The 23,952-nt window shown below is 33.7% G+C and overlaps 1 protein-coding gene across 1 annotated transcript; it reads right to left on the bottom strand.

Moving 5' to 3' along the window:
- Positions 1-5,464: 5,464 nt before the first annotated feature.
- LOC127107337 (polyadenylate-binding protein 2-like) lies at positions 5,465-21,825 on the bottom strand. Its single transcript, XM_051044630.1, has 4 exons — positions 21,455-21,825; positions 6,506-6,558; positions 6,316-6,425; positions 5,465-5,917 (listed from the first exon to the last, which is right to left on the bottom strand). Exons 1-4 carry the CDS (start codon positions 21,558-21,560, stop codon positions 5,914-5,916), a joined length of 273 nt encoding a protein of 90 aa, XP_050900587.1. The 5' UTR covers positions 21,561-21,825; the 3' UTR covers positions 5,465-5,913.
- Between the last annotated feature and the right edge of the window lie 2,127 nt (positions 21,826-23,952).

The raw sequence follows: 23,952 nt of genomic DNA, 5'->3' as shown, positions 1-23,952 counted from the left end.
AGGAAAAGACAAATAAACTGTGACAAGAGACCAATCAAATTAATCGTAAAGATTTCTGTTGAATGAATAAACTTCATCTTCAACTGTTAGAATGAAGCTCCATAATTTAGAACAAAATTTAGAAGAGATTATAGAATATCAAATATGAATGAAATTAAGTGAAAATTTATTTGATAGGGAATTAGATCTAAAGAAATAGTGCAAATACATACCAGTATGTAAATTAAAACTATGGTAGCGCCGTTGATTCACATACCAAGGGGAATATATTTGAGGAAGGTAGAGCAGAAGCGCCGTAGAATTTAAATCAAACTCATGAATTGGTATTAATAGTTGAAGCTACCAATTCACGTGAGAAGTGTCGTAGAAAATATATATATATATATATATATATATATATATATAGAGAGAGAGAGAGAGAGAGAGATATTTTATCTACCTAGGGTGAATATATATGATGGTTTGATAAAAGTTAAGGAAAAGCGTCGTAGAATTTAAATCAAACTCATGAGTTGGTATTAATAGTTGATACTACCAATTTCCGTAAATATATAATGGTTTGATAAAAGTTAAGGAGAAGTGTCGTAGAATATATATATATATATATATATATATATATATATATATATATATAGAGAGAGAGAGAGAGAGAGAGAGAGAGAGAGAGAGAGAGAGAGAGAGAGAGAGAGAGAGAGAGAGAGAGAGAGAGAGAGAGAGAGAGAGAGAGAGAGAGAGAGAGAGAGAGAGAGAGAGAGAGAGAGAGAGAGAGAGAGAGAGAGAGAGAGAGAGAGAGAGAGAGAGAGAGAAGAGAGAGAGAGAGAGAGAGAGAGAGAGAGAGAGAGTATCTACCTAGGGTGAATATATATGATGGTTTGATGAAAGTTAAAGAGAAGCGCTGTAGAAATTATATAAAGGGTCTATTTACCTAGGGTTCAAAGACATATAATGGGTTTTCATCATCTCAATTGTTATTATATCACATTGGCTCAATTACAAAATTATTTAATAAACATAAATTTTTAAAAATATTTTTGTATTGAAAATTAAAAAACAATATTAAAAATAGAATTTGTATTATTACATTATATTTGGACTTTAAAATGGTTAAGGGTGAAACAAGGGAAATGATAATGATTAGCCAACTCGTCCTCCTTGAAAATAATAACATTTCAGTTCAATCAAAGAATCGAGCAAGTTATTGCCCAAAATCTATCCAAATAATTTGTCCTAAAAAGAGTTTTCCAACGTTGAGGGAATTAATAACAGGTAATATGATAGTTTCTCTTTCCAGATATACAATTGTTATCTTTTCAAATATAAACACATAGTTTAATATAAAGAGTTATGGTTTTCATTAATTTTTTAGAATGTGAATGATATAATTATATATTCAGATGCTTGCTTTACATTGAGCATAGTTTGTTAACTTGAACAATTAGAACATGTATATTCTTTGAACCTAATGAGATATTGGCTATAACCTTACTACAAAAAGGTGCTACTAAAACATCAATCTTCCTCTTATTGTATACGTCATTTGTGTTCTTATCTAAGTGAACATTGTCTTCCTCTTAGTAAATTATGTCATAACGAAAGCAACGTCACGTGACGGAACGAGAGTAGTGAAAGCAAACTCGAACTGTTGTTATGCTGAAATACCAAAAAAAACCATACAAATCTAAATTAAATGTGAAGATAATATTATTGAAATGTCGCACGTAAACAAAAGAAAAACCAGCCAACCTGCTAAAGTAAAACACGCACATCACAATCGAAATAAAATGAAGTTGATGCAATGCTGATAAATAAACCAAGCCGAACACACAGATATACTAAGAGCTTACATGTAATAACTTGTCCTCTAATTTTAAAAATTCAACCTGAACTCAAAATGGAAATTAATATAAATGTGATTTTAAACAAAAATAGTGGAATAATTCTTCCTATAGTTGTATATATAATTTGTGTTTCTATCAAACAAATGTTGTCTTCCTATTTTTGTATATATCATTTGTGTTCTTATCAAATAAAATATTGTCTTCTTCATGTTGTGGATATCATCTTTATTTATAGTGGTGCTTGAAATGCTTAGAAAGTAAATCCGTAGCAAACTCAGCATGTTGAATCACAACAAAACTATTGCCATTTCCACCCCAACAAATCACATCATCAGTCACAGAATCATCCGCCGTCTCATAAATCTTTTTCAAAAACTCTACTGCCGGTGATTGCGACTTTACTTTAAGCTTTTGTTTCATCATGTGTGTGATGATTGGTATCAATAATGCTACCCTTGATATATTTTGCACTGCAAGTATATTTGAGTGTATTCTCATCTCTCTTTTGTTTGTTTGTGGTGTTCTGTACACTGTGGTATAGATAATCCGGTGGAGCAATAACTATTGTGATTTGAAATATAGCATGAGGTTTTTCTTTGTTTTATTTATCATTTTCTTTTAGTTTTCGATTCCTCTGATCTCTAACACTGGAAATGGTCATTTTGTAACCTTTTGAGTTGATGTTTTGAATTACTTAATCCTAAGCGAATACTTTATTTTGATTAAATGATTTCAAGTATGTTTTTAGGTTGAGTTTCGCTGCAAGTTTTTAATTTAGAATAATATTGTTTATCTTGTTAAATTAAAGAGTATGGATTTTAGGGTGTTACAAGTTTGTCCTTTTAAACACCTTCAGAAACCAACATACAGGGCTACTGATCATCACATTGAATTTACCCTATTTTTAGAGTTTTTCTTCACTTAAACTACTTTAAAATTAAAACTCCTACTTTTTTAATTTTTATATTTAATTTTTGAATTTTTAATAAATTTTATAAATAATTATTATATTATTTATTTTTCATATATTTTAGTCTAAAAATAAAGGAAAATCAATATAAAAAAAAAAGAAATATCAAAATCCTTTTATTATTACCTTTATTACACTAGTGTTATTATTATTTACTACATTATAAAAATTAATTTCATTTAATCATTTTGATGTTACATTTTACATAAGTCATGAATACATCCATACTCATTTGCTTGGCACCTAAGAAACAAATAAAATAAACTCATTGGCTTTTCACTTTTTATTCAAAATAAATCCAAAAAAAGGATTAAAAAATATAGTCAAAAGGGATAATTATAATATTATTCATTAATTTTTATTTTTATGCTTTATTTCATTTTTGACAATTTTGTTTAAATTAAAAATCATAAAAGTCAAATATTTTGATTCATTGAATAAAATCAATAAAATATATTAGGTTAGAATCCATTTACATTAATTTTTTTAAATTTTATTGTCGATTCAGCTTTTAATGTTATAATTAAATATTTTAACCTAAACTTGATATAAATAGAAGAAACATTTTAGCACATTGAGTTTTCCCTATGTTTAGAGTTTTTCTTTTTGTTATGTTTTTACCTTCACTTAAATTATTTTAAAATTAAAACTTCTACCTTTTTTAACTTTTGTAGTAACTTTTGATTTTTTTCATAAATTTTATAAATAATTATTACATTATTCATTTTTCATATATTTTAGTCTAAAAATAAAGGTATATCAATATAAAAAAAAAAGAAAAATCAAAATCCTTTTATTATTACCTTTATTACACTACTATTATTATTTAATAAATTATAAAAATTAATTTCATTTAACCATTTTGATGTTACATTTTACATCAGCCATGAATTCATCCAAACTCATTTGCTTGACACCTAAGAAACAAATAAAATAAATTCATTTGCTTTTCACTTTTTATTCAAAATATATCAAAAAAACGATTAAAAAAATACATTGTGATTATTATAAAAAAAATTAAAAAGTCAAAAGGGCTCATTTTAATTTTTATTAATTAAATTTTAGTTTTATGCTTTATTTCATTTTTGACAATTTTGCTTTAATTAAAAACCATAAAAGCCAAATATTTTGTTTCATTGCATAAAAAAAATAAGGCTAGAATCCATTTACATTACTTATTTATTTTATTTTATTGTTGATTCATCTTTTAATGTTATAATTAAATTTTTTAACATAAACTTGATATAAATAGAAGAAACATTTTGACACATTGAATTTTCCCTATTTTTAGAGTTTTTCTTTTTGTTATGTTTTACCTTTCACTTAAATTATTTTAAAATTAAAACTTCTACTTTTTTTAATTTTTATATTTAATTTTAGAATTTTATATAATTTTTTTAAATAATTATTATATTATTTATTTTTCATGTATTTTAGTCTAAAAATAAAGGAAAATCAATAAAAAAAAAAGAAAATCAAAATCCTTTTATTATTACCTTTACTACACTTCTATTATTATTATTTACTAAAATTACAAAAATTAATTTCATTTAACCATTTTGTTGTTACATTTTAGATAAGTCATGAATCCATCAAAACTTATTTGCGTGGCACCTAAGAAACAAATAAAATAAATTCATTTGCGTTTCACTTTTTTTCACTTTTTATTCAAAATATATCCAAAAAAAGGAAAAAAATACATTGTGTCTATTATAAAAAGTTAAAAAGTCAAAAGGGCTAATTTTAATTTTTATTAATTATTTTTTTATGCGTTATTTTATTTTGTGACAATTTTTTTTTAATTAAAAACCATAAAAGTCAAATATTTTGATTCATTGCATAAAATAAAAATATATATATTAGGTTAGACATTTTCCTATAGTTGTATATATAATTTGTGTTTCTATATGTATATTTAATTAAAAACCATAAAAGTCAAACATTTTCACACATTGAATTTTCCCTATTTTTAGAGTTTTTCTTTTTGTTATGTTTTTAGCTTCACTTAAATTATTTTAAAATTAAAACTTCTACTTTTTTTTATTTTTATATTTAATTTTTGAATTTTTTATTAATTTTTTAAATAATTATTATATTATTCATTTTTCATGTATTTTAGTCTAAAAATAAAGGAAAATTAATATAAAAAAAAAGAGAAAAAGAAAAGTCCTTTTATTATTACCTTTATTACACTACTGTTATTGTTATTTACTAAGAAACAAATGAAATACATCTGAATTTAAACAACAACAGTGGAATCATTCTTGCCATAGTTGTATATACAATTTGTGTTTCTATCAAACAAACGTTGTCTTTTTATTTTTGTATATATCATTTGTGTATATCATCTTTATTTATAGTTGTGTAGCAAACTCAACATGTTCTAAAAAAGTAATTAAAAAGCATACGACCAGTACTTAAATCAAACTCAGTAGTAGCGCCGTAGAATTGAAATCAAACTCATATATGAGAAAGTTAACATATGATGCTACGTGAATATATATATATATATATATAAATATATATATATATATATATATATATATATATATATATATATATATATATATATATATATATATATATATATATATATATATATATATATGAAAAAGTTAAGCAGTAACCAAATTATTGGTGACAATCAATCCTTACATTTAATAACTTGTTCCTTAATTTTAAAAATTCAACATGATCTCAAAACGCGAACTTAGAGTACATGTGAATTGTCTTTATATTTAACCTTAAGACAATAAAATAAAATAAAACAGTGAAATACTTTTTCCTATAGTTGTATATATAATTTGTGTTTCTATCAAATAAATGTTGTCTTCGTATTGTTGTATGTATCATTTGTGTTCTTATCAAACAAAGTATTGTCTTCTTCGTATTATGTATATCATCTTTATTCCTATCATACAACTGTTGTCATTTTTTGTTGTACATATCATCTATGTTCCTATCACACAAATGTTGTCTTCCTCTTGATCTATATCAAACAAATGTTGTCTTCCTCTAGCTGTGTATATCATCTCTGTTCCTATCACATGTGATGGAAGACATGAATGATCAAGACTTGCAGATGCATCCATTACATTTTGAATATCAACTGCACATAAATCATAAATACATGTTGTGTATAAATTCATAAAGAAAAATGAAGTTAAAAACTATAAAACGTGAGAATAATATATTAGAAATTTCAATCAAATATCTCTCCTTGAGAGGCATCTGTCACCAATATATGTAGCTTTGGCTCAAAGTAAGATCCTTTGAATGCAAATTCCAAAAGAAAAATAAATAAATGGATGCATATATCAAAAGGGCAAGAATGGAAGTGAAGATTGTAGAAATATATTGTCACATAATGGATGCCTTATATGGTTTCAAATTGACAAAAACCTTTGAAGGTTGAAATAAAATACTGTTTGATTTCAGAAAAATATACTTTGTATTCACTTATACTCATCAAAATCCAAGTTTTTAAAGTTTACGGTATTTGCTTACCCATAACCAGGTCTACGATACACTGGAGATGGCCTCATGGACTCCAATACGTAGGTGTTTCTCCCACGATATTTCTTCATTCCGGGAATGTTTTTCCGCTTAGCACACACCTGAAGTACAACCAGATTTTAAGTATGTAAAACTAACAGAGAGAGACTAAATCCATTTATGCAGATTGTCTGATACAGACCTTGGTTTTCCAACCGTGAAGATCATACTCGTTCAGTAACAGTGCCTTGGGAACTACAATTTTGGATAAAAATAAATTTAACATGCATTAGAAATGTGATAGTAAGACATCACTATTGTCAAGGTATCAAATACATGCACATGAATGTGGTTTTGTGCACTAAAATGTATAACAAGTATGATTCAATTAGACAGTTAACCAACCAGGTATGGTACTTATCTCTTCCTATTTGTAACAACCCGTATAATATATATCTAGAATAATATCATACAAGTGTTAAATTTTGGTACTGTCACAACATAAGTGCCTAATGGCATTAAGATATACACATGTCCAAACTAAAAACATCAATGGAACATGTTATACAATAATGCCTAAACAATAAAAATCTAAGAACTATGTACAATATCTTCATTGCACACAACTCCACAGCGGAAGATCATGCTAAACAGCAACCCTTGAAACATCCATAATAGTTTCTCTTAGATCCAACCTGTAAAGAATACCTGAAAAATAACAACAGTGATGGGATGAGATAATAATCTCAGTGAGTTCTCCTATCCTATGGGTCCACTCAGCTCTACAGGGTTTCTAATCAATATTCAACTCATATCCAACTCAAGTCAACAAGGGAACGAAGACTTGAACGATGGGGAACTATCTCGCAATTGTATGGCAACATGCATCTGAGTTCTCATAACTCAACCACGATCATTATTCAGATTCACGCAACATCGATCCCCAACCGGACCTACGTCTAGGCCAAGGCTTGGTTCACGCATGTCCGTATGATTCGACTTTCGCGGTGGATATCAGGTTCCCCTATGGGACTCTAACCCACTTTTAAGAACCATCACTCGTATGGGACTCTAACCCACTTTGAGTATCTTTCACCGTATGGGACTCTAACCCACTTAGGTGTCCACCTTTCCCCCATGTCCGCCATGGTTGGGGCTCAAACCCAATTGAGGCTCGAATCATTGGTCCCACATCCCAATGCTTACACGTTTAAGCATACCAATAGAGATGTGTACCATCACAGAAAAACACACATTCTGAATACATGATCGGTTCCACAAAACATTGGTTCCACGAACCATAACAAATTCATCAATCATAGGTGACTTCATTCACCATAATACACAAATAATAATAATACACAAATAATAACATGGCATGTTCCATACAATGCGTCTCATTCTCAATCATGGCAACAATTCGTCCACGACCTCACATAAGCGTCGTACGAATGAATACCGTATTCTCATACATGTATCTCACATGTTCCATAACCTAGATTATCTTTCTAAGTTATTAATCAAATTATTCTTCTAGGTTTCCTCACTCATCTTTGTAAGGTTTTTAATCATGTTATTTCACCTTCCACATAACAACAATATTCAATTTTCATCATGATAAAATTCATGGCATTTATAAATCACATAATATTTTATAACATGGAACAATAATAATAGCCCTTTACGTTATCTTTCTAACGCATCCGGCCGTGTCCAAAACGGAGGTATAATACTCAATTAATTCATCAATCTATCCTAATCAAGATTTAGGTTAATATTTATTCATTGCATAAGAATTCAACAACAACCTCTCTAGCCTAGTGGTAAGGCATGTATAGTTTCAGAGGAGGTCCTGGGTTCGAACCCCACTGGAGTCAAATTCTGAACAGATATAAAATTAAATTTTGTTTCAGTGTTAACCGGTTAACCTAAACCGTTAACCGGTTAACCACTCACGAAACTGCCCAGAAAGTGAGTTTTGCTACGCGTTAACCGGTTACCTCATATCGTTAACCGGTTAACACCTTAAAAAATGGGAAAAATTCCAATTTCCATTAATTCTCTCAGTAACTTCTTTCCTTAATTAACTCCTCTTTTATTTTCCTTTCCATATACCATTTTTGCCTACAATTTTCACATAATATGGTTTTTCCACAACAATCAACATGATATCAACACATAGCATAGATAGGGAGTATGAACACAACAAGTTTATCACAAATTCACACAAACCCTAACCCCACAAATATAGATTATTTTCCCCCAAAGGCTAAAACTATCTAAGAACTCACCTAGTAGAAGAAGAAGATGAAGTTGTTGATGATGAAGATGAGATGATGGTGATGGTTCCTTCCTCTTCTCCTCTTCTTTCTCTTTCTCCTTTCTTCTTTCTTTTTCTTTCTCTTTTCCTCTTTCTTTCTCTTTCTCTTCTTTTCCCTTTTCTGATAACTCTCTCCTTCTTCTTATCTCTTCCTACTACTTCTTATCATTTTCTTCTTTTCTTTTCCACCACACATATACTATATAATATATGTATATAATATATAATATCAAGTAGTAATAAAATATCTCAATTGATATTTTATCTTCCAGTACCAATTGACCAATTATTAATGTTACCAAAAATGTCCTCTCTTGTACTTATTAATATTGGTATGTCTCTTTATTAATAATCAATTCATTCAGAGTTCACCATTTACTCTATTGGTCCCAATTGACAACATTTAGAGCACATAGGAGCTTCAATTGTTACAACTAACCAAAGATATAATACATAGGAATTCAATAGGTCTCAACTGACCACTAATTGAGCATTTAAGGGAATATGGGATATTACATTCTCCCCCCCTTAAATTGAAATTCGCCCCCGAATTTCCTTCACTAAGCAAACCAACAAACCTTGCATCAACATCTTAGACCAACACTTGACTTCTCTTCAATTTCAAGTCTCGGACATACTCATTCTTCTAACTTGTCTTTGCTGACAAATTTTCCTTCTTCCCTGAACTTTCGAAACTTCTTGATTTCCATCACAATCTCATTCTAATATTGGATTAACATTTAAACTTGCTTCCACATAATTCCTCTTATATACCGCTCAACATCAGTGGGTCACTTTCTTCCCGGAAACCACGACTTCCCTTCCTTTCACTAAGTTACACAAAACATAATTACAACATCTCATCTGGACTCAGTTAATCAATACTCATTAATTCTTCATAAGAAAATTTATTGATTCCTTAACCACACAATATTGACTACTCTTCCCTTATTATTCCTTCAACAAATGTGACAAACTTGTAATCCATCTACCGGTAATCTCATCAACTTCACTTGATCTGATAATGTATGCTACAAGCCCTTACTCCTACTGCTTCCCTTCTCTCGTACTACTCCAAAAAGATAGAACCATTAGCACAAGATTATCTTACTCTCATCCTTACCTCCATTCTTACGAGTAACTATCTCTCTGATCCCCATAGACTTGATTGAGCTCTTTCATCCATCACCTTCCAGTGTGATACCCTGATTCCAATAGTGGAACACTTGGGATTCCTAGGCACTACTGTTTAGCTAACAATCCAAAAAGAAACACACTTACCCTCAGAGTGCCTACTATCCAAAATGGTACTAGAACCTTACCGACCTCAATTAGTAGAATAACTTCCTTCATGACTCACTAAAGTTCAGAATAAGACCAACACTCTTCAGAAGGCAGGTATCCAGGAGTTACATTAGTACAACCATAAAAACATAGAACATCCAAATTCATCATGTGTTCGATGCAGCTAAACCAAATTAGTTTGAAAACATCCGGTTCTGGTTACTATATTCCATATCAAATCCTCTCATAGGGTTTTGATTCATTCAATATTTCTCCCGGCACATGATCTTGGCCATTAACAAGGTAACATCGTCAAGGACTTTAAATCATCAACAAAACACCACTTCTAAGGAACTTAAGCAATCTCGAACATAACTATGAGTGTCCATACACCTCATAGAGTCACACAAAATATTCCATACACATCTAGAGATAACATTTCACTTTGTATCCAAAGTCATTCATCTCAATCATTCTGTCCCATCTTCCATAATCCTAGCTCATGCTCTTACTCATATACAGTCCGAGTTACCTGTTTAACTTCAGGAATATCTTATCCTCGTCCCTTCTTGGAAGTATAACTCACGAATCCCTCCAATACGGTAAAGTATCATCGTACACATCCATTACCACTCTCAGGGAGTCTACATCTAAGGCTATGAATCCGAATGTATCAATCAATTTCATACCATGACCAACCGCTTCACACCTTATCAATATCTATACCACATACCTATCTAATCCCTTCCAGATCACCGCTTAATAGGTCTCTTCCAAGTCTGTTCCTTATAGTTATTCATAATCATAATAGTGGTACTTCCCCGACTTACTTAAATTGAGCATGGTCTACCAGGTTGGTTTTCCCATGCGTCTGACTTCCATGATATCTCCTCAGCTGACCAACTACGCACTACACCTTCAGAAATCCCAATCTCAAAACTACCAATCTGACTTGCGGTGACTTGCAACTCCATCCTCAATTTGTACATCCACAACGGTACACTTATGACATTTAGGACATCCTTAGCTCCAACACGGTGTGAACGTTTATACTCCGCGACTAACCAGCCAACCAAATACTTCTCAAGAAGATAAATAACAACCAGACTTCCAATAAGCCAATATTACTCTTTCAATCCAAATAAAATTCACTTAAGATGAACCTTATCATTGCCACACAATTATGACTGGAATTTTCTTCTAAACTAATACCTATTACTCCCTTCATCATACTGGGGTTACTTGTCTAGATGACTTGCTATGGACAATCCTCATTGTCTCCCAATAAGCTCTTACATCATAACATATTTCAAATCCTACACTTAGTCCATATGCTCCAGCTTAGCTTATCTTCCATTGTCTATCATCAACTCAACTTCTTAGAATACAAGACTCACTGCTCAACAAAAGGTATGTTACTTACATCCATCTCAAGACAAGGAATCCACTACACTTACTTGTGACCATAATACTTCTATCATATACTTCTCTTAACACCAAGGTCTAACTTCCTCTATTCCACTATGTAACACTCCAGACTGCTTTCAGGATTATCAACTAACCCCACAAATCAACACGGGCCTTTTTCAACATGTTTTGTCCTCACTCGCACGCTTTTCAGGAAACTTCCCAGAAGGTCACCCATCCCAATACTACTCCAAGTCAAGCACGCTTAACTATGGAGTTCTTATTGATTAGGATACCGAAAAGAAGATGCATCTTGTTGATATAGGTAGCACCAATTAATCCTTATAAGCCTTCTTTCAACCATGTAGTCTCATACCTGCACAGCCTCAGGATCCCTCTCATTCCGATGTGAATTCGGTTTTTTCCCTTAGGAGTTGCTAGGAGTGTCTCATTGTCATGCATCATGCAATGACAACCACTCCATCACCCTCAGATGTTACATGTAACCACTCTTCGGCCTCTCCGACCTCGGGTGTTACACACTACATACTCTAGAAATCCTCGATGTGAACAATCATCAACTACACGCCCATAACTTTGTCTTAATGAATCTTAATGGTCCCATTGTGCCTTTATAAAAAAATGTACCCCATTACAACAGTTGTATTGCAACATCCACACTACTTCCGCACTTGGTGTTCACTTGTCTCCCTATGGTAATTCTCTCCGTTCCAATTACAAAAACCATTCTACTAGAAGTCCTTAAATCCAACTTAATTGCTCTTATCCTCAATCAGTTCTCATACAACCAAAACCCACTGGAGCTTCCATTACTATATAATGTGCGCTATCTGCCTCCAACACAAACTCTTATAATTGATCTTTAGGTAACTCATCATTCCATAATGGTATCTTACTAACACTGAACCGCTAACGAGCTATCTCAAATCCGATCTCCCTTCTAAAACTGGACATACTTGGTTTATCTTCTAACCTTCATTTGGTCCATACATGTTTCACTTGGAATAGGCAACCATGTCCTCGAGTCTCTTCTTAGACTTCACCACTACCTTAGGCTCCCAACAAAACTGAATGTCCTTATCCCTCAAGTCTTTAACCACTTACAAGGTACCATTCCAAATACATATATATATTCCATTAAGTACTCTCGTTCTTCCAAAATATTTTAGTGGCCTTAGAAGCTGAAACACTAATACACTACCTCACTTCCAGACCTTATGACATATGCGTAACATAACCATTCTTCCTCCTTTACCATACAGAATCACTCGCAATACTATTCCACATTAGTGAGTATATCTTACTCCACTAGCAACTCACACCTCTCTCAAAGCTCTGACAATTTATCCAATAGAGATCCTTAACTTCTTAACACTGTTAACACCGTAGAATCGCTTGGATGATACACTACTCTTCAATTCCATAATACCCAAATCACAACGCCTCTGAAACTTCAACTGGGCCATCTAGTTCTCCTTAATTTCTAACTCTTGGCTTGAGCCTATTCTCAAAGCACAAGTTCAACCCACACTTCGGAGTCCTCGTGGTCGCTCAACCATGATCCTACCTACCATGGACATAGCATTAGGTTGATCAGGCCCAATACTATATACAGTGATATTAAGAATCATGTTGGCTATACACACATATGAGGCAGGAATAGATTTACTTATGATGTTTCAAGGCTAGGTCGAGAATCGACCTGCTCTGATACCAACTGTAACAACCCGTATAATATATATCTAGAATAATATCATACAAGTGTTAAATTTTGGTACTGTCACAACATAAGTGCCTAATGGCATTAAGATATACACATGTCCAAACTAAAAACATCAATGGAACATGTTATACAATAATGCCTAAACAATAAAAATCTAAGAACTATGTACAATATCTTCATTGCACACAACTCCACAGCGGAAGATCATGCTAAACAGCAACCCTTGAAACATCCATAATAGTTTCTCTTAGATCCAACCTGTAAAGAATACCTGAAAAATAACAACAGTGATGGGATGAGATAATAATCTCAGTGAGTTCTCCTATCCTATGGGTCCACTCAGCTCTACAGGGTTTCTAATCAATATTCAACTCATATCCAACTCAAGTCAACAAGGGAACGAAGACTTGAACGATGGGGAACTATCTCGCAATTGTATGGCAACATGCATCTGAGTTCTCATAACTCAACCACGATCATTATTCAGATTCACGCAACATCGATCCCCAACCGGACCTACGTCTAGGCCAAGGCTTGGTTCACGCATGTCCGTATGATTCGACTTTCGCGGTGGATATCAGGTTCCCCTATGGGACTCTAACCCACTTTTAAGAACCATCACTCGTATGGGACTCTAACCCACTTTGAGTATCTTTCACCGTATGGGACTCTAACCCACTTAGGTGTCCACCTTTCCCCCATGTCCGCCATGGTTGGGGCTCAAACCCAATTGAGGCTCGAATCATTGGTCCCACATCCCAATGCTTACACGTTTAAGCATACCAATAGAGATGTGTACCATCACAGAAAAACACACATTCTGAATACATGATCGGTTCCACAAAACATTGGTTCCACGAACCATAACAAATTCATCAATCATAGGTGACTTCATTCACCATAATACACAAATAATAATAATACACAAATAATAACATGGCATGTTCCATACAATGCGTCTCATTCTCAATCATGGCAACAATTCGTCCACGACCTCACATAAGCGTCGTACGAATGAATACCGTATTCTCATACATGTATCTCACATGTTCCATAACCTAGATTATCTTTCTAAGTTATTAATCAAATTATTCTTCTAGGTTTCCTCACTCATCTTTGTAAGGTTTTTAATCATGTTATTTCACCTTCCACATAACAACAATATTCAATTTTCATCATGATAAAATTCATGGCATTTATAAATCACATAATATTTTATAACATGGAACAATAATAATAGCCCTTTACGTTATCTTTCTAACGCATCCGGCCGTGTCCAAAACGGAGGTATAATACTCAATTAATTCATCAATCTATCCTAATCAAGATTTAGGTTAATATTTATTCATTGCATAAGAATTCAACAACAACCTCTCTAGCCTAGTGGTAAGGCATGTATAGTTTCAGAGGAGGTCCTGGGTTCGAACCCCACTGGAGTCAAATTCTGAACAGATATAAAATTAAATTTTGTTTCAGTGTTAACCGGTTAACCTAAACCGTTAACCGGTTAACCACTCACGAAACTGCCCAGAAAGTGAGTTTTGCTACGCGTTAACCGGTTACCTCATATCGTTAACCGGTTAACACCTTAAAAAATGGGAAAAATTCCAATTTCCATTAATTCTCTCAGTAACTTCTTTCCTTAATTAACTCCTCTTTTATTTTCCTTTCCATATACCATTTTTGCCTACAATTTTCACATAATATGGTTTTTCCACAACAATCAACATGATATCAACACATAGCATAGATAGGGAGTATGAACACAACAAGTTTATCACAAATTCACACAAACCCTAACCCCACAAATATAGATTATTTTCCCCCAAAGGCTAAAACTATCTAAGAACTCACCTAGTAGAAGAAGAAGATGAAGTTGTTGATGATGAAGATGAGATGATGGTGATGGTTCCTTCCTCTTCTCCTCTTCTTTCTCTTTCTCCTTTCTTCTTTCTTTTTCTTTCTCTTTTCCTCTTTCTTTCTCTTTCTCTTCTTTTCCCTTTTCTGATAACTCTCTCCTTCTTCTTATCTCTTCCTACTACTTCTTATCATTTTCTTCTTTTCTTTTCCACCACACATATACTATATAATATATGTATATAATATATAATATCAAGTAGTAATAAAATATCTCAATTGATATTTTATCTTCCAGTACCAATTGACCAATTATTAATGTTACCAAAAATGTCCTCTCTTGTACTTATTAATATTGGTATGTCTCTTTATTAATAATCAATTCATTCAGAGTTCACCATTTACTCTATTGGTCCCAATTGACAACATTTAGAGCACATAGGAGCTTCAATTGTTACAACTAACCAAAGATATAATACATAGGAATTCAATAGGTCTCAACTGACCACTAATTGAGCATTTAAGGGAATATGGGATATTACATTCTCCCCCCCTTAAATTGAAATTCGCCCCCGAATTTCCTTCACTAAGCAAACCAACAAACCTTGCATCAACATCTTAGACCAACACTTGACTTCTCTTCAATTTCAAGTCTCGGACATACTCATTCTTCTAACTTGTCTTTGCTGACAAATTTTCCTTCTTCCCTGAACTTTCGAAACTTCTTGATTTCCATCACAATCTCATTCTAATATTGGATTAACATTTAAACTTGCTTCCACATAATTCCTCTTATATACCGCTCAACATCAGTGGGTCACTTTCTTCCCGGAAACCACGACTTCCCTTCCTTTCACTAAGTTACACAAAACATAATTACAACATCTCATCTGGACTCAGTTAATCAATACTCATTAATTCTTCATAAGAAAATTTATTGATTCCTTAACCACACAATATTGACTACTCTTCCCTTATTATTCCTTCAACAAATGTGACAAACTTGTAATCCATCTACCGGTAATCTCATCAACTTCACTTGATCTGATAATGTATGCTACAAGCCCTTACTCCTACTGCTTCCCTTCTCTCGTACTACTCCAAAAAGATAGAACCATTAGCACAAGATTATCTTACTCTCATCCTTACCTCCATTCTTACGAGTAACTATCTCTCTGATCCCCATAGACTTGATTGAGCTCTTTCATCCATCACCTTCCAGTGTGATACCCTGATTCCAATAGTGGAACACTTGGGATTCCTAGGCACTACTGTTTAGCTAACAATCCAAAAAGAAACACACTTACCCTCAGAGTGCCTACTATCCAAAATGGTACTAGAACCTTACCGACCTCAATTAGTAGAATAACTTCCTTCATGACTCACTAAAGTTCAGAATAAGACCAACACTCTTCAGAAGGCAGGTATCCAGGAGTTACATTAGTACAACCATAAAAACATAGAACATCCAAATTCATCATGTGTTCGATGCAGCTAAACCAAATTAGTTTGAAAACATCCGGTTCTGGTTACTATATTCCATATCAAATCCTCTCATAGGGTTTTGATTCATTCAATATTTCTCCCGGCACATGATCTTGGCCATTAACAAGGTAACATCGTCAAGGACTTTAAATCATCAACAAAACACCACTTCTAAGGAACTTAAGCAATCTCGAACATAACTATGAGTGTCCATACACCTCATAGAGTCACACAAAATATTCCATACACATCTAGAGATAACATTTCACTTTGTATCCAAAGTCATTCATCTCAATCATTCTGTCCCATCTTCCATAATCCTAGCTCATGCTCTTACTCATATACAGTCCGAGTTACCTGTTTAACTTCAGGAATATCTTATCCTCGTCCCTTCTTGGAAGTATAACTCACGAATCCCTCCAATACGGTAAAGTATCATCGTACACATCCATTACCACTCTCAGGGAGTCTACATCTAAGGCTATGAATCCGAATGTATCAATCAATTTCATACCATGACCAACCGCTTCACACCTTATCAATATCTATACCACATACCTATCTAATCCCTTCCAGATCACCGCTTAATAGGTCTCTTCCAAGTCTGTTCCTTATAGTTATTCATAATCATAATAGTGGTACTTCCCCGACTTACTTAAATTGAGCATGGTCTACCAGGTTGGTTTTCCCATGCGTCTGACTTCCATGATATCTCCTCAGCTGACCAACTACGCACTACACCTTCAGAAATCCCAATCTCAAAACTACCAATCTGACTTGCGGTGACTTGCAACTCCATCCTCAATTTGTACATCCACAACGGTACACTTATGACATTTAGGACATCCTTAGCTCCAACACGGTGTGAACGTTTATACTCCGCGACTAACCAGCCAACCAAATACTTCTCAAGAAGATAAATAACAACCAGACTTCCAATAAGCCAATATTACTCTTTCAATCCAAATAAAATTCACTTAAGATGAACCTTATCATTGCCACACAATTATGACTGGAATTTTCTTCTAAACTAATACCTATTACTCCCTTCATCATACTGGGGTTACTTGTCTAGATGACTTGCTATGGACAATCCTCATTGTCTCCCAATAAGCTCTTACATCATAACATATTTCAAATCCTACACTTAGTCCATATGCTCCAGCTTAGCTTATCTTCCATTGTCTATCATCAACTCAACTTCTTAGAATACAAGACTCACTGCTCAACAAAAGGTATGTTACTTACATCCATCTCAAGACAAGGAATCCACTACACTTACTTGTGACCATAATACTTCTATCATATACTTCTCTTAACACCAAGGTCTAACTTCCTCTATTCCACTATGTAACACTCCAGACTGCTTTCAGGATTATCAACTAACCCCACAAATCAACACGGGCCTTTTTCAACATGTTTTGTCCTCACTCGCACGCTTTTCAGGAAACTTCCCAGAAGGTCACCCATCCCAATACTACTCCAAGTCAAGCACGCTTAACTATGGAGTTCTTATTGATTAGGATACCGAAAAGAAGATGCATCTTGTTGATATAGGTAGCACCAATTAATCCTTATAAGCCTTCTTTCAACCATGTAGTCTCATACCTGCACAGCCTCAGGATCCCTCTCATTCCGATGTGAATTCGGTTTTTTCCCTTAGGAGTTGCTAGGAGTGTCTCATTGTCATGCATCATGCAATGACAACCACTCCATCACCCTCAGATGTTACATGTAACCACTCTTCGGCCTCTCCGACCTCGGGTGTTACACACTACATACTCTAGAAATCCTCGATGTGAACAATCATCAACTACACGCCCATAACTTTGTCTTAATGAATCTTAATGGTCCCATTGTGCCTTTATAAAAAAATGTACCCCATTACAACAGTTGTATTGCAACATCCACACTACTTCCGCACTTGGTGTTCACTTGTCTCCCTATGGTAATTCTCTCCGTTCCAATTACAAAAACCATTCTACTAGAAGTCCTTAAATCCAACTTAATTGCTCTTATCCTCAATCAGTTCTCATACAACCAAAACCCACTGGAGCTTCCATTACTATATAATGTGCGCTATCTGCCTCCAACACAAACTCTTATAATTGATCTTTAGGTAACTCATCATTCCATAATGGTATCTTACTAACACTGAACCGCTAACGAGCTATCTCAAATCCGATCTCCCTTCTAAAACTGGACATACTTGGTTTATCTTCTAACCTTCATTTGGTCCATACATGTTTCACTTGGAATAGGCAACCATGTCCTCGAGTCTCTTCTTAGACTTCACCACTACCTTAGGCTCCCAACAAAACTGAATGTCCTTATCCCTCAAGTCTTTAACCACTTACAAGGTACCATTCCAAATACATATATATATTCCATTAAGTACTCTCGTTCTTCCAAAATATTTTAGTGGCCTTAGAAGCTGAAACACTAATACACTACCTCACTTCCAGACCTTATGACATATGCGTAACATAACCATTCTTCCTCCTTTACCATACAGAATCACTCGCAATACTATTCCACATTAGTGAGTATATCTTACTCCACTAGCAACTCACACCTCTCTCAAAGCTCTGACAATTTATCCAATAGAGATCCTTAACTTCTTAACACTGTTAACACCGTAGAATCGCTTGGATGATACACTACTCTTCAATTCCATAATACCCAAATCACAACGCCTCTGAAACTTCAACTGGGCCATCTAGTTCTCCTTAATTTCTAACTCTTGGCTTGAGCCTATTCTCAAAGCACAAGTTCAACCCACACTTCGGAGTCCTCGTGGTCGCTCAACCATGATCCTACCTACCATGGACATAGCATTAGGTTGATCAGGCCCAATACTATATACAGTGATATTAAGAATCATGTTGGCTATACACACATATGAGGCAGGAATAGATTTACTTATGATGTTTCAAGGCTAGGTCGAGAATCGACCTGCTCTGATACCAACTGTAACAACCCGTATAATATATATCTAGAATAATATCATACAAGTGTTAAATTTTGGTACTGTCACAACATAAGTGCCTAATGGCATTAAGATATACACATGTCCAAACTAAAAACATCAATGGAACATGTTATACAATAATGCCTAAACAATAAAAATCTAAGAACTATGTACAATATCTTCATTGCACACAACTCCACAGCGGAAGATCATGCTAAACAGCAACCCTTGAAACATCCATAATAGTTTCTCTTAGATCCAACCTGTAAAGAATACCTGAAAAATAACAACAGTGATGGGATGAGATAATAATCTCAGTGAGTTCTCCTATCCTATGGGTCCACTCAGCTCTACAGGGTTTCTAATCAATATTCAACTCATATCCAACTCAAGTCAACAAGGGAACGAAGACTTGAACGATGGGGAACTATCTCGCAATTGTATGGCAACATGCATCTGAGTTCTCATAACTCAACCACGATCATTATTCAGATTCACGCAACATCGATCCCCAACCGGACCTACGTCTAGGCCAAGGCTTGGTTCACGCATGTCCGTATGATTCGACTTTCGCGGTGGATATCAGGTTCCCCTATGGGACTCTAACCCACTTTTAAGAACCATCACTCGTATGGGACTCTAACCCACTTTGAGTATCTTTCACCGTATGGGACTCTAACCCACTTAGGTGTCCACCTTTCCCCCATGTCCGCCATGGTTGGGGCTCAAACCCAATTGAGGCTCGAATCATTGGTCCCACATCCCAATGCTTACACGTTTAAGCATACCAATAGAGATGTGTACCATCACAGAAAAACACACATTCTGAATACATGATCGGTTCCACAAAACATTGGTTCCACGAACCATAACAAATTCATCAATCATAGGTGACTTCATTCACCATAATACACAAATAATAATAATACACAAATAATAACATGGCATGTTCCATACAATGCGTCTCATTCTCAATCATGGCAACAATTCGTCCACGACCTCACATAAGCGTCGTACGAATGAATACCGTATTCTCATACATGTATCTCACATGTTCCATAACCTAGATTATCTTTCTAAGTTATTAATCAAATTATTCTTCTAGGTTTCCTCACTCATCTTTGTAAGGTTTTTAATCATGTTATTTCACCTTCCACATAACAACAATATTCAATTTTCATCATGATAAAATTCATGGCATTTATAAATCACATAATATTTTATAACATGGAACAATAATAATAGCCCTTTACGTTATCTTTCTAACGCATCCGGCCGTGTCCAAAACGGAGGTATAATACTCAATTAATTCATCAATCTATCCTAATCAAGATTTAGGTTAATATTTATTCATTGCATAAGAATTCAACAACAACCTCTCTAGCCTAGTGGTAAGGCATGTACAGTTTCAGAGGAGGTCCTGGGTTCGAACCCCACTGGAGTCAAATTCTGAACATAAAATTAAATTCTGTTTCAGTGTTAACCGGTTAACCTAAACCGTTAACCGGTTAACCCCTCACGAAACTGCCCAGAAAGTGAGTATGAACACAACAAGTTTATCACAAATTCACACAAACCCTAAGAACTCACCTAGTAGAAGAAGAAGATGAAGTTGTTGATGATGATGGAGTATGAACACAACAAGTTTATCACAAATTCACACAAACCCTAAGAACTTTCTTTCTCTTTCTCTTCTTTTCCCTTTTCTGATAACTCTTTGTGGTTACAATCACTTTTCGTTTTAATGATTTTTTAGTATTTATAGTCTCAAATTGGATAAAATATGGTATGGGAATATATTTATATATGGTGGACAGTCCTCACCTAATAAGTTGATTTTATAAGATTGAGTCAGACTCAACCCCAAATTCAGTGATGGTATTAAATCAGGTTTCCCAACCAAAATTCTAATATGACATCCTTAATGTTATCACAATTCCTAACAAAATCACATGGTAACCATTCATGTTAACACAACCAAAGAAACAACTAACAAACACTTCACCACAACAACTCATATAACATAAATTTTAAAATCTTAAGAATATCCAGAACCAATGCTGAAAATAAAACTATGACTCACCATATTTAATCAAGGAAATCACGGTCGTTGAAAAGAAAAATATAACTCTGACAAGAGACCAATCAGATTGCACCGTAAATTTTTTGGCCGAATGAATAAACTTCATCTTCAACTGTTAGGATGAAGCTGCATAATTTAAAACAAGGTTAAGTAGATATTAGAATATTACCTATGAATGAAATTAAGAAAAATTTAGTAGAAGTCGGATCAGATCTAAATAAATAGTGCAAATAAATATCAGTATTTAAATCAAAACATGGTAGCCATTGAATATGGTTGAGTTGTTATATTTGAGAAAGGATAAGCAGTAGGTTGTAGAATTTAAAGCTAGGGTTGTCTACCTACGATTTGGTAATGGGTTTATTCATTTAACTCAATTATTCTTTATCTTTGGCCCAATAACAAAAATATAAATACATATCAGTATTTTAAAATAGTTTTATATTGAAGATAAAAAATATTTAAAAAATTGATTTGTTTTATTATATTATATTGGATTTAAAAATATTTTAAAATACAACAAAGAAACACATCATTTCCTTGACTTCACAAGAATCAAACATATGGTGAACTTTAAATTAAGTTAATTCAAAGGATCTTTTTCATAAATCATCAACCACTACAATGATTCTCACATAAACCGAAAATCACACCACTCTCTATTTACAACACTTAGAAAGCACACCGCTTTCTATTACAAATAAAGTTACAACACACTTGATGATTAAATACAACCCTTGAACAAATATGAATAAGAAGTTGTTCTTAAATCAATTACAATACAGAAAAATTGATCTTCTCTTCAATGCACAATTCAAATATAATAACCTTAAAATACTCAGAAAAGTTTTGCAATGATATGACAATTGATGCATAGGTATCGGGTATGTACTTGGCACAGACACCTCACCATTTTAGAAGTTATATTACTTGATTCTTCATAGGACCACAACATCCACAATATGTGTGCCAAATGCTCATTTTAGTTGAAAATAATCAACATTCCTTAAAACCTGCAATTATTATATCAATCTATTAAAATCATCATTTCTACTGAGCTTACACATAAGAGACTTTGAATATAAACATTCATCAGAAAGAATATTGGCCAAGAATAATGGGAAAGCAATAAATCCAAAATTACATGTTCATGTATAGAATCAAGATATGACTTTGCAAGCTGAGATATAGGATAATGAGTGAAATCCCATTATCATGGTCTTCATAAGCATCATAAAATTTAATTAAATTCTTATGTCCATTCATATTTAAAAGTGTTCACCTTGTTTTTAAATGTTGGAAATTCATCAAAACTTATGGAGAATTCCCCTGCAATCTTGTTGAACATGATTCAATCAAATCAATCAGATTCTCTCTTGTTCTTCACTTTGCAGTCGAGTGACTCAATCGGCCTTGATTGCAAGATTGCGCTACACAGCTTTAATGGAAGAAGAAAGAAAATTTGAATTTGGGTAGAAAATAAAATTTAGGGTTTACGAGAAAAGTAAGAAGAAGATGAAATTTCTGCAGAGTCTCTCTCTGCTCTCAATTTGAGAATTTTTTATTCTTTACAACTGCAAGTAGGTGTTATATTAAAATGATAGGGGTTACTCCATGTTTATAGACTGGATTTACTTTCTCCCTAAGAAAATCCCAAATACCTAATTCTGCTAATACTTCAAACCTTGATGAATCGATGATTGAGGACACTCACATGAGCTCATATATGCATAAAATGATGAATGAAATAACTTCCCTTGATTGAATTTGATCATGGGTTGAGGTTGCTTCGTGAGCAAGGCACAATCAATGCACAGTTGAATTAGGGTTTCCTTCGGAAACAAGCCTCAAGCCCCTTTGGCTTATCTTGATCAAATTGAAAAATTGAGACACTTGGGAGGCATATATGATGATTGAGAGCTTTGTGAACCATTGTCATACTTGCTTTCACTTTCATATGGCCATTCTTTGAGCATAGGGGCCTCCTAGGAGCCTTGGATCACATGATTGCTCAAGCTTCAAAACAAAATATGATAGTGACATATTTTTGTGCTTTTGGTTAGTAAACAAAATAAGAAAAGCAATAATATACAATTCAAGCATGCTTGGTGGTCTCAAACCACTCACACAAGTCCCAACCCAAGGGCAAGGAGCCAAGATGCTAATGATCCTTGAGGCAAATGCAAAGAGCAATGTTATGATGCCATGAGGGATCTTAGGGTCAAAATTAGGGTCCCACACTAGCCAAATAACTTTGCTAATCACACAGTTCTTGAAAAGATGCAACTCATCTTCCTCCATTACTTGACTAAAAAGGACAAGCTCCACTAACATTAACATTGTCCAGCTGAAAACTTGGACCTTGCTAGGAACTTTCAATTTCCAAATCAAGTCTAAACCATCAAGACATGTTGTATCCATGGCAGAATTGTCATCCACCTACTTCTGATTCACAACATAACTGCTTCTGACCGAGAAACCGATGTTGTCCCTCCACC

Source organism: Lathyrus oleraceus, chromosome 7, assembly GCF_024323335.1.
Source record: "Lathyrus oleraceus cultivar Zhongwan6 chromosome 7, CAAS_Psat_ZW6_1.0, whole genome shotgun sequence".
Classification (NCBI taxonomy): Eukaryota; Viridiplantae; Streptophyta; class Magnoliopsida; order Fabales; family Fabaceae; genus Lathyrus; species Lathyrus oleraceus.
Note: the sequence above shows the minus strand (reverse complement) of the source record. Positions and strands in the feature narration are given on the sequence as shown.